The sequence below is a fragment of the Pan paniscus genome, chromosome 4 (genome assembly GCF_029289425.2).
Source record: "Pan paniscus chromosome 4, NHGRI_mPanPan1-v2.0_pri, whole genome shotgun sequence".
Taxonomy (NCBI): Eukaryota; Metazoa; Chordata; class Mammalia; order Primates; family Hominidae; genus Pan; species Pan paniscus.
Window position 1 is genome coordinate 11608785 of NC_073253.2, and position 12756 is coordinate 11621540.

General features: G+C 39.4%; 1 protein-coding gene across 4 annotated transcripts in view; it reads right to left on the reverse strand.

Moving 5' to 3' along the window:
• Nucleotides 1-12756, reverse strand: part of CTNND2 (catenin delta 2) — a 938532-nt gene that overhangs the window by 390534 nt on the left and 535242 nt on the right. For all 4 annotated transcript variants that reach the window (XM_034959739.4, XM_034959737.3, XM_034959738.3 and 1 more), the window contains one exon: nt 7365-7559. In XM_034959739.4, coding sequence (XP_034815630.1) covers nt 7365-7559 — 195 coding nt within the window. The remainder of the gene's footprint in view (nt 1-7364; nt 7560-12756) is intronic.

Genomic DNA, 12756 nt, shown 5'->3' on the forward strand with positions numbered 1-12756 from the left:
TGTAACACATATACAAAACAGAATACTATTCAGACATTTAAGAAAAATGAAATCCTGCCATTTGTGATAACATGGATGAGCCTGGAGGTATCATGCTAAGTAAACTAATCCAGGCACAGAAAGACAAATACCACAGGATCTCACTCAAACATGGAATCTAAAAAAGAAGCTGATATCATAGAAGCAGAGAGTAGAATAGTGGTTACCAGAGACTAGGGAGGGGAGGAGGATGAACAGGGGAGAGAATGGCCAATGGGTACAAAGTTACGATGAGATAGGAAAAGTGAATTCTGGTGTTCTATTGCATAGTAGGGTGACTATAGTTAACAGTAAAATATTGTATATTACAAAATAGCTAGAAGAGAGGCTTTTGAATGTTCTCACCACAAAGACATGACAAACGCATGCGGTGATGGATACACACACTGCTCTGACTGGATCATTAGTATACAGCATACACATGTATCAAAACATCCAATTGTATCCCATGAACATGTACATGTGTCATTACAATGTATCAATTAAAAAATTAAATAAGTAATTTTTTAAAATTTGAGAGCTTTTTCTATTATAATTTTAAGTGATAGAGCATGTCTGGTGTTGAGGGCAGAATCTGCTAATGTGTAATTATGGTTCCATAGTGCTGTATCTTCTGGTAATGTCTTAATTATTCTTAAGTTCCAACTTTTGGTATTATATTATATGAAGCCCCATTCAATGTGCCGTTGAAATCTCATACTTGGCTTCTATTCTTTTCAACATTGCTACGCTTAATGATGTAATTCCACGTATGAGGTGACACATCTTCCAGTAATTGGGGTGCATCATCCAGGTCAAGGCCAGCTGTGTAATTTTCAGTATGTGTATCCCTAGTTGACATGACATTAATAAACATGGTTTCATGATCTATTTGTACAAAAGTATGACGGTTATGATATTTTTGAATTTTACCAATAAACTGTTCTCCCATCAAACACTCTGTCTTCCTTCAACTAAACAATTAGACTTCTTATTTATACCTTTTTAAGTGAATCCACACAGGTAAGCATCTGAAAGTTCTCTTTGGTTCTAAGATGACATTTATCGTTGGGTTGATATAAAATTTCTAACTGGGTAACAACAGGCATTTAACTTTTTAGCCTAAGAAAAGTGAAAATTTTAACTAATAGGTTATGGAGAATCTTATTTGACTTGCTCCAATAGGAAGCACTTGATTTAAAAATTTTAAGTAACAGCTCTTAATAAGTAATAAACTGCTGATAATTCACATCTTTGTGAACTCAAATAATTTTAATTAAAATATTTTTGATACTGGACTATTATTTATATCACAATGAATAACAGTAATAAGATTTTATGAATATGCAGGTCCTATGTAATCCCTCTATCACTTCATTAAACACTGCCTATTCTTGCAGAGGATTACGTTTTTTTAGAGACTATTTTCTCTACATGTGTAACTATTTTCACCACATTCTTTTTTCTTTTTATGTTGCAGTACTTGTCATCTTCATGAAGATATTTAGCACGTTTGCTCCTTGCAACATATCTATGATAATTCTTTCTTTATTACAAGCTGACACATACATCACAGAAAGCTTGTTTTCAACACTCAGTTTGAATAGCATTTATCCAAAAGAAAATCCATCTGACCATCATCACAGCAGACGTTGGCCATTTCTACTGGTTTATAAAAATGTGTTTAAGGGGTTGTCAGAGTCAAGTGTTTGTGTTGATCAAATAACTCCTAAATTGACAGTCATTCATACGTTTGAGTTTGAAATAAAAATTCATGTTATTTATTTTCTGCTTAATAGACTTTACCACAAGCAAATTCATGAGGCCCACACATTCCTTGTTTCACTGTACTCCTTATTTTATAAGCTCTGGTTTTGACAAGCCTCATCTCACATGAAATGTATATTTTATCTAAATAGACGCCTTAGTTAAAATTGTGCCTCTTTACATTTTCATCATGCAAGAAGTATAAATGCCCAAGTATTAGGGGGATGGTCATGTAAAAGTAAGTCTGTCATTTCTGCTGCAGTTCACACAATTCTGCCTCCTCATCTAGGGAAAGGACACTGGTGGCCTTCCTCTCTGTTATACTACCCCCCTCCCCCTGTTAATGGTCCTGCAAGAAAGATGTGGCTGTCATGTCTGGTGATGGGTACTCTCCGGGAGCTCTGTTGACCAGGGACCACTCTGTGGCACAAAGTGACCCTTTCACCTTTTCCTAGGCTGCCAGATCTCTGGAGCCACCATGCTGGCTCTGTCTCCCTCTTGGAGTCCTCCGGCAGGTGGGCACTGCTGTACTTTCTATCTGCATCCCTGTTCAAAGCACTTTCTATCTGCCTCCCTATTCAAAGCCTGGGGCCAGGGATGCAGGCATTGCTGTCCCCAGAGCCCATACCCTTCTGCTGGGCCTAGTAGGGGACAAAGGTCTTTGGCTCTTATCTTGCAATGGCTGGCAGAGGTAGGTCTGGGGCAGGAGGATGGAGAACCCCTTTAGACCATGTTCTCTAACACAGTCTTGGGTGATGCCATGCCTGTTCAGCTTCATGAAATCCTATTGTCAATAGTGAAATTTGTTTCTGTCACCATCCACAAGCCTGGAGTAGAGGAGAGGTGAGGAGTGGGAGTTGGGTACCCTGCTCCTTGGACATTACATAGATGTTCCTATATGCATGCTCAGGAGGTCTCTAACATTATGGCTAGGTAGCTTTTTGGGTTAGGAAAGCCTGGAGGACCTGTTTGATTACAAAAAGGTAGACAGTAGTCCGCATCTGAGTTGGTACCCAAGATTTAAATTAGTCTTCATAATAAAGTAACAGGCATGGATGGATTACTTATGACAGCTAAGAAGAAAAGAGAGATGAAGAAGGAAGGTCTAGAGGAGAGATGGGAAAAGATGGTGATAGGTGGAGTCTAAGGGGAAAAGCTAATTGAGAAATCCTCTTTGGTGGGAAAGTTAAGGGATCTAACATATCTTATCTTCAATGTCTGAAGTTTTTTGTCTGGTCTTCTCTGTGCAGTTATCTCCCTGACTATCTCTCAGCCCTAGAATGGTCTCTTACTCATGTTAGCCTTAGTGGTGTTTTGAGTAAGGAAAGCCCAGGGGTGAGGTCAGCATGGGGCAGAGCAGGGCAGAAAGAGTAGAGTGGCCACTAGAGCCAGAGTCATGCCCATGAACCCGAGCTGGTAGAGAGTACAGCTGTAGCACTGAATGAGGAGTGATCACACTCATACATTCCCTTGGTGTGATTCCATCCAAATCCACACCTTTCCATGCCCCAACTTGCTACCCACAAAAGAGAGGAAGGTCACTTTAGTAGGGACACGAGCAGGAGAGTGAGGGGCAACTCAATCCCTCATTTCAATGTCTTCAGGTTTTTTTTGGAATATGCATGTAGCCTATATGATATTACCTTCCAATACTGGTTAATTTTTCAGATGTTTATGTCTTTCTCTGAAACAAAATTGAACATGCTTAAGGACAAGGAGTAGATTTTAAGCCTCTTTGAATCTGCCAGTACATCTAGCACACAGAGTATCTTAAACAGATATTATTTAACAGGATATAGAAGACCATTAAGCTCCACAGATGAAAATAAATGTCTATCTATTTTGTTTTTAAATGATGATTTTTACCAATGCAGTCAACGAAGCCCAGGATCTAGGGTAAGACTGCCTATGTATGAAAGTTTGTTTATTTATTTATTTATTTAGATGGAGTTTCACTCTTGTTGCCCAGGTTGGAGTGCAGTGGCGTGATCCTGGCTCAGCGCAACCTCCATCTCCTGGCTTCAAGCGATTCTCCTGCCTCAGCATCCCGAGTAGCTGGGATTACTGGCGCCCGCCACCAGGCCCGGCTAATTTTTGTATTTTTAGTAGAGATGGGGTTTCGCCATGTTGGCCAAGCTGGTCTCAAACTCCTGACCTCAAGTGATCTACCCGCCTCGGCCTCCCAAAGTGCTGGGATTACAGATGGGAGCTACTGCTCCAGGCCTATTTATTTATTTTTAATAGAGATAGGGTCTGACCAAGTTGCCCAGTCTGGTCTTGAATTCCTGGGCTCAAGCGATTCTCTCATCTAGGCCTCCCAAAGTGTTGAAATGATAGGTGTGAGCCACCATGGCCAGCCTGTATGAAGGTTTAAAGGCTGGTTCCACACAACCCGTGTGACCTTCGCATATTACTCAACTTCTCTGTGCCTCGGTTTTCTGATCCAAAAAGCACGCACTGAGCATCATAACAGCATCTCCTTCCAAGGATTGTTCTGGAGGTTGGTAAAATACCCAAAGCATTTGGCACACTCCCTGGAAGCAGTTACAAGCTAGATGCTTCCCCACCAAAGGGGATTTCTCAGTTAGCTTCTCCTTTTAGGCTCTACCTACCACCATCTTTTTCTATCTTTCCTCCAGCCCTTTATTCTTCATCTTACCTTTGTTTGTCCAGCCTCACATGCTTGTTTCAATGACACCGTCTAATAATTCCCTAACTGTTGAGGCATGTCTACTTTTCTTCATTCCCAAGTGTTGACCCCTTGAAGGGAAGCAACTGGCCTTCAATCTTTCTGCCCCACTTCTCTTGCAATATCATCTGGAAATGCCTTATGAATTGTACTGAAAGACCTCCACCTGGTGTTCTATTCTTAAGGGCAGAAAGATAAGACCAGTTGCTCGGGTACCCTCAGCCACTCATCTGAGCTAAGAGCCAGAGACCATGAACATTTTCAGGCTGGTAGGCCTCATAAGAACCTGTCCTCTTCTGTCTGCTTTAGGCCTGCAAACCTCTTAGAGTTCTGTATCAGTGGTCTCCAGGGTAGGGGTATGTACAACACAGATGACCCCCACAAAGATATTGGGAAGCAAACTTAGAATGTTTTTTTACGGCTACTGGATAACTATATTTAATCCTTACTTCTTTGTAATCTCCATTTTTATGGGTGTTATTCTAGACAGAATTTAATAATATTATATATGATGTCTTTAATATCTAAATAAAAAGACATATACACATATTAAAGGCATTTTCTCATACATGCAGGTTGTGATACAGTTTCTGTGGCTGTGAAAATGTGAAGACATGAAATTATATGAATTAGGTACAGACACAGGGGTAACCTTGGTGGATGCAGGGAAGACAGAGTTTGTGGCTTTATGCTTAGGAGCTGGAGAGAGGTAGTTTCTCCTCCTCCACCTGTGGTCCTAAGAGGTCATCCAAGCACTTCTGGAAATTTCCATAGCATTATGTCAATCAGCATGTTTTCTCAAAATTGCCTTAAGTTCAAAGGTGCAGGCTGGGTTGGGGTCTTGGACATCTGAATGTCACAATCATAGCACATCTCTGCCACAGTTATTACCAGGAAACGCCCCCAGCAAACGGGTTTCACCTTTGAAGCAGTTAGAAGGTACTATTGCCTCCCTCATAGGCGGTAGGAAAAAAACACTTGTTCATTCTGGATAGCTCTCCATTGACCGCTTGGAGCAGGAGACAGCAAATTTTTCCTGTCAAGGGCCAGATAGTAAATATTCTTGGTTTTGCCAAGAATCTCTGTCACGGGCACTCCACTCTGCCCCTGCAGGGCCCAAGCCACCATGGATGATACATAAATGAATGGGTATGGCTGCATCTCAGTAATGTTATTTATGGATACTGAAGTTTGAATTTCATATAATTTTCACATATTACAGAACATTAATCATCTTTTGATTTTCCCCCCAATCATTTAAAAATGCAGTCATCATTCTTAGCTCATGGGCACTACTAAAGTAGATTGGTGAGCTACAAATGGCCCATGGGCCATTGTTTGCTGATGCAGACTCAGAAAAAACACTATCACACTAGAGTTTTCTTTTTTTAAGTATGGATATCTTCCCTGTGTTTAATGTGATATAGATGAATTAAAGTTTTTTTTTCTTATGTAGCTAATTTTTCATTAAATTCCTGGAAGTTTATTAATAAAGGATAATTCTAAGAACATGTGAATATGGAATAGAGAATCAACATAATCTCTTTTGTCAGTTTTTATTCAAATTAGATATTGAATGTCACTGTGGTTATCTTCTTCTTTTATAAGATGTGCATAAAAATAAAATTACCTTACTTAAAACATGCAAACATTAAATGCTAAAGTAGCCCAACTCCAAGCAGGAGTGGATCTAACAGGCTGAAGGTGAAAAAAATTCTGACAGAAGAATAAATGGGCATTCTTTTTCATCAAAACCAAGATATGTATTATTAATATTGGGTGGTATTTATGATGTCAAAAATAAAATAAAGAGTATTTTGTGCCTTTCTCCCTATGATTCAGTGAAATACTGAAATGTAAATATCAATAATCAACTATAAAAGCAGCTTGGCTTGCCTTGATTTCAAAGCATGTAATTTAGCATCATAAGGCAGTTTAAGAAAATTGCTATGCTCTACTTAGTGGTCACTAGAAATTCCAGTAGTCTGAGGATGTAGAGATCTGCGTGCCAGGTTCTGAAGCAGAGAGCCAGCTCTGCCAGCCTCAGTCCCCACCGGAGCTCATATATATCATTAGGAAAGAAGGAGAGAGCTGTACTGTCTGCAGACCAGCAACACAGTCATTCCAGTTTACTTAGCAATGTGCAGCTTGATAATAAATGCAATTCTCAACCTGTTTTTAATTATATTGATTTTAGAGTTAAGATAAGTGTTCTCTAGCAATCTAATTATGACATTTGACAGATTATGTTGCAAATGGCTCCAGATACTGGAAAACACTTGCGTTTTGTCATGTGATCTGTGGTTGTATTCAATTGAAAATACATATTTAATCCAGGAGAGCTATATAACTGATTGAACCATTTGCAATTGCCAACATCCAACCTTCACACAATAATTTTGTGATTCAATCTATTAGTGTGTATGAAATAAATTGTCTGCCTTTCAAAATATGCTACATGTTTAGTAAATATGTTTTTGTTCCAAGCTTGCCAAATAGGTAGACAATATCATGAAAAAAACACTTACCATCATCAAGCATACGTCTTTCACGTCCTACAAATGACTACATCCTTGGGGTACTTATATTCATTACGTAAGTGAATAACGATGGGCTAAACATTAGTATTGCTTCTTTCAATTTTTCTCTTTGACAAAATGAGCTTACAATCGCCATTTGCTTCCTTTCATTCAGATTATACCAAGGTAGCCTGAGTTAAAGTCATATTCTGATTCTACCATTATCATTACAGACATTGATAGAAGCAGGTCACAGTGCTTGTGGGGATAGTGGACACAGACACACACCTTTCATTTGGGAGTGTTATTGAAGCTCGATGCAGAGCCCACCCCCTGTGGACAGGCCACCCAGTGGGGTCCTGATTACACACCTGTGCTCGTGCGGTAGGTGCCGGTGTGTGCTGGCGGCAGAGGGTCCCCCTGGCTCTGGCTGAGACTCCTCATAGGGGGCTTCTGATAGACGCGGTCTTCATAGATGGGATCTATGTGGTGTTCTGGGGACTGCAGGGCCCGCAGCTCTGGGCCCAGGTGCCCATGCTGGCTGCTGTATGAGGCTCGGGACCCAGCTGAAATAAATCAACAGAGGGACATCAAGGCTCAGGCGACCTCCAAACAGAACTTGTTTAATCAAAGACATATTCAAAATTTTTTGGACAAAATTGTTGAAATTCCCAGGAAACCAAATGAATAGCATGAAATGGCAGCAATATGTCAACCTAATCAGCCTGTCGGCATCACCCAGCTGCCTGGCTTTGCGACCAAACATGATCTCACTCTAAAAATGACAATGTTTCTGAGATAAACCCACATGGAACAAGACCAGTGAAATGTTATTTTTCTCAAAACCTAATGAATGTAGCTAGGTTCTTCACTAAAGGAATCAGGTAGATAGTCAATCCCAAAAATCTGTTATTAGCCCATAGCCCTTGCACCTTAAATTGTACAATAGAAATCATTTTAAATGGCGAGCCACAATGGCAAAGCCATCTTGATGTTGTTCCTAAAAAGTGAACTAGAAATTGTTCCTATCAGCAGTTTTTCCCTGGGAAAAGGATAAAGCAAAATGTTTGAACTTACAACAGCCTAAATCCCCGAGAGAAGCAGATATTAAAGAAAGAGGTTTCAAGCTATATTTTCCTTTACTCTGACCCTCTAAATTGAAGCATTTACATTTAGCCTGCCTCTCTCTGAAAAAGTTAGGAATGATTGCCACTAACTGGTTTAATGTATAAATTGCGGCTACACATCACTTTGCTTTGTAGTATTTATAAATCCTTATTTGTGTCACTTCATTGCATGATATGGGAAGAGGTGTTGATGTGAGGCAATGCTATGGACCAGAGAATCACGAGAAAGTCTCTGAAGAAAGGAAGCCTCTGTACATCAGGAAATAAGACTTTAGTGAGGGTGAAGAGGCTGGCTTGACAGACAGGAAAGAGGACGTTGATTGAGAGCCAATATTTTATCTGAGGTACAGTCAGAACCACTGGAGCAGAAACGTCATGAAAATCATTTGCATTGGGGCAATGAGATGGCCTTGGGGCATCAAGGAGAGGTGGCATCTTCCATGTTGAATACAGAACACGGACAAGAACCAAAGGAGACAATGGCTGATTTTGGGAATGAGCCTTCAGCTACATCCTACAACTAATCCCCACATGGCGTAATGGGATTTAACTGGCAACTGTCTTTCAGCAGCCCTAGTTCAGCCTCTCTATTCCGGACTAACATATCAGGGTGCTGGGATTCCTTGATCTTGGCCGTGTCTGGACAGCTCTCCTTCCATTTTGCCTTCCTCAAGGACCACTTCAAAGCCAAAGTCTTCAAATACTGGATGTTAGGTCTGTTTTGTCAGGAACATATAAACTCAAAATTGTAATATTCTTGTCTAGAATATTTGAGAAAAAAAGCCATTGTAAAGTTTTAAAATTGCCAATAGAAAAATGTTTTGCTGGTATATTTAACGTGGGCTACTTTAAATTTAACACAGAGAACAGTATTCCTGAATAATTGGAGAAGTGGTGAGAATTCTATGAATTCAGTGTTAATAAAAACCACTGTGTATTTTGAGGAGGAGAAAGGGACAGGGCAGGCAAGTTCCTTACCATTCTCTTTGCTGGTAATTAAATTCTGATTTAGATAGCGCTCCGATGAATGACAGATTCAAAATAACTGTTTTGCATAATTAGGTTCATCGCATCTGATTTGTCAAATGCCAACATCACTCTGAATATTACCTCAAGCTTATATTTTCCAGGAATATATTTAAGTACAATGTGCTTTGAGTTCCTGTTGTCAATTCTTATTCCTGAAGGTTTTGAAAATATTGCTAAGGATTTAAAAATGTAAAAATAAAAAAAAAAACAGTCATCACATCCAAATGCAGAGATAAATAAAAGTTATCCATCACTGGTACATTTAGAATTGTTACTTTATCACTATTCCTTTATTCTAAGCCTCAAAAAACATCCAATGATGACCAATGAGAGGATCTGCTGAACTTTTAAGTGGTAACATGGTCTTAGGGTATATGTAAAAATCCTCTTATTACATGCATTTATTTGGCATTCAGAAATTTTCATTAGTGGCATTAATCAAATTGATGACCAAGGGTGCTAGGCAAGGAAGAAGAATCTTAAGGTAAAGTCTACCTATGTGGATATCAGTCTTTTGATGTGCTGATATTATTACGAATGTAATAATAAAATTAACTATCTGAATAGGATACTATACTTTTTTTTTACATATTAGAGGGCTCTGAGTAAAACTATAAGATCATAGTGTTTCCCTGTGTAAATGCTTGTGCAAAATACAGTTGCATATGTAAGCATTATGCATAGTTCTGAATCAGATAAGGCATTTTAAAAAGAACATTATTTACACTTCTTTTTATCCACTGTGATCAAGTTTTGATTGCTCAAGGGTGGGCACAGTTATTGGCAAGAGAGACACAGAGAACTATGGGAAAGAAAAGGGCCAAGGAAACAAAGGTTAAAGATGTCACTGCTGGAATTCATGTGTTCTACCGCCCGTGTTCAAGAAAGAACATTTTAGATCCATATGAACAAGGCCTATTTTATTTGGGGCAATTTCAAGAAAAAAATTCTCACACAATCTTTTCTGGGAATCTGCTACAAAATGTCATTAGATGGTGTATATATTTGCTGATTCAAGTAAAATGTCCTTTTGTTTAGTAGTAATTTTTTTCATCGTTATGGTCTATTTGAAAGTGAATCTCATGCGTCACATTGGACTCAAAACGTCATTCATGAGAATTTACATCTTTGCCAGGGACTAGAACTCTGTTATTACAATAAGAAAAAATGTTGGAGAAAATTCAACTTTGTCTAAAATGTTATAGATGTCAAGGCCAAATGTTCTTGCCAATTATGCTGGTGCAGAACAATCCTGGGAACCTGGCCTTGACCAAGACCCTGCAGGATGGCAAAGTGCAACCAAAACATGGATGAGCCAAAGAGAAAAGGGGAAGTAGATCCACAGACCAGACCAACTTTCCTGATGGTTTCCCCTGCCATGACAGACATAATGTCATGCAATCATAATCCCTGTGTCTATAAAGCATTTCATGACCAATTACTGCAACAATTCCTACATCATCCAGCATTAACGTCTCAATTTTATAATAGGGTTTTGCTCTTCCTATTTCTTCTCTTCACAGGGCAAAACTGGGGCCTAGAGAGCTCAGGCACTGGCAATTTTTCATATACAACGCGTTTCTGAAAATGAGCTTGAAGACTCACAGCTGAAACATGGGTACTTGGCTTACAGGTTAAGGAAGATTTCATGATGCAGGAGGACTAAAGGGTATTGGAATTTCCCTAGATATGTTCTGTGCTGGGTGCTGCTCCTACAGGTTCAGAGAGCCCCCCAAAACTGGGAAGGGCTTTCAAGCTGATCTAGGACTAAGCCTGAGGCATGTGCTGTATAAGAACTACCACATATCCTGTCATGGAACCTCAGAGCCATCTCTTCTTCACCACAGCTACAGGTGACCTGAATGGATGCTTAAACAGCTCAGAACCTACCTGACTACTGACCACTTGGCTGTGGGGTTGGTGTTGGGGGAGCGAGGAAAGGGTTCAGTCCTATGGCAGGGAGGGAGGTATGGATTCTAGGGACCCAGAGAGGTGGGCAGAAGGGACCACTGGAGAATGAAGGGACACAAGACCTCAGACATCCCCTGCTTCTATGTTGACACGTTTAATCCTTGGCTCTCATTTCCATGTACAACTACTATGAAGAATCATGACAACATGGCTCAGCCTCAAATTCTACACATGAAAGGTGGCCTTAGGGTGTTGATGTTCAATAATTTGAGGTAAACAGAAATCGTATCTAAAGTAGTAATTTTACTGCTGTTTCTTGTGTCACTTTTGCCCACAGAACTTGAAATAAGAATATGTGAATTCTGTCCCAGATCTGTCTCTAACCAGTTGGATAAACCCAGGAAACACACCAAACTCTTTGATCCCCAGTTTCCTCAAGTGTAGAAACAGAGATAATAATATAAATGGTATTGTTGGAGGGTCAGATGAGAGAGACTATGTGTGAAAGTGCTCTGCAATTGATAAAGCCACATCAAAATAGGTGTCCTCATGCCAATGAATCTTTGAATCAATAAATTATGTCACCTCATGCAAATATATCTTTTGATTTGACAAAATAGTTGAATACCTCTTATCATAAACTATCCAAATTTCAAAAACAAGTCGAAGATTTCAATTTGAAATAATCTAAATAACAATCATTTTTCTGATAATTCTGTGAAGTATTATTGCAAAATGTGAATGTTATAGTTTTATCTTTTCTTAAAAATGTGTGCTTTCTAATGGATTATTGCAAAAAATGTAGGAATGAATGACGTTCATAAGGAAAGAAAACACTGAAATGACCACAAAAAGGTGACATCCTTTTTAGAAAGGAATAGGGCATAAATTAAATCTCCAAATTGAAAATAACAAATACCTGCTAATTCAGTAGGAAGCCAGTGACAGATCTCAGGGGGTTCTTGACACAGAAAATAATTACAAGGCTGAAAAGGGCTACATATGGCTCACCGCCTTGTGTCTTGCCTGTTCCTGTTCCACACCATGTTTCCCTTGAGTCAACAAGGCTCTGTTTTCATTTGGCCAACAAAACAATGTATTTATTATTTTTGGAACGATTTGTAACTAAATTTCTATGTGCTAGATTTTACATCTATCATTTGTAGGTACTAGTTACTCCCTATGGATCTATATATTCATTCAACACATTCAACAAGTGCCTGGGAACCTCCAGGAGTTGAGGATGTCCTAGTGCTCAAAACAGACAAGGTCCCTGGCTCTGAAAATAAGTTATTACATGCAGGAGGATGGAGGTAAAGGTGTTGAAGAAAAATGAGGCAGGGCAGTGGGAAAAGAGATAAAGTGTCAGGAGGTTGTGGTGTTGGGATAGGGGGATCAAGAAAGTTCTTTCTGAGCATCTGACATTTTAGCAGAGAGCTGCAGACAGTAAGAGAATGAGCCTCACTGGAGAAAGAGCTGTATGGTTCTCAGGCGGAGGCAACCAGCAGCAGACACGAAGGGTCCCCCCGGGATTTCAGAATATACACAGAAGTGATTTTATGTGTACTGAAACCACATTGTCTTTAAAAGAAATACCAGTAAGTATATGAAATCTTTACGAGTTCATACTACAATTGATTGGACGAATGAAAGGATTTTTTTAACTCAAAATTTCAAAATCACGGAAACACATTTT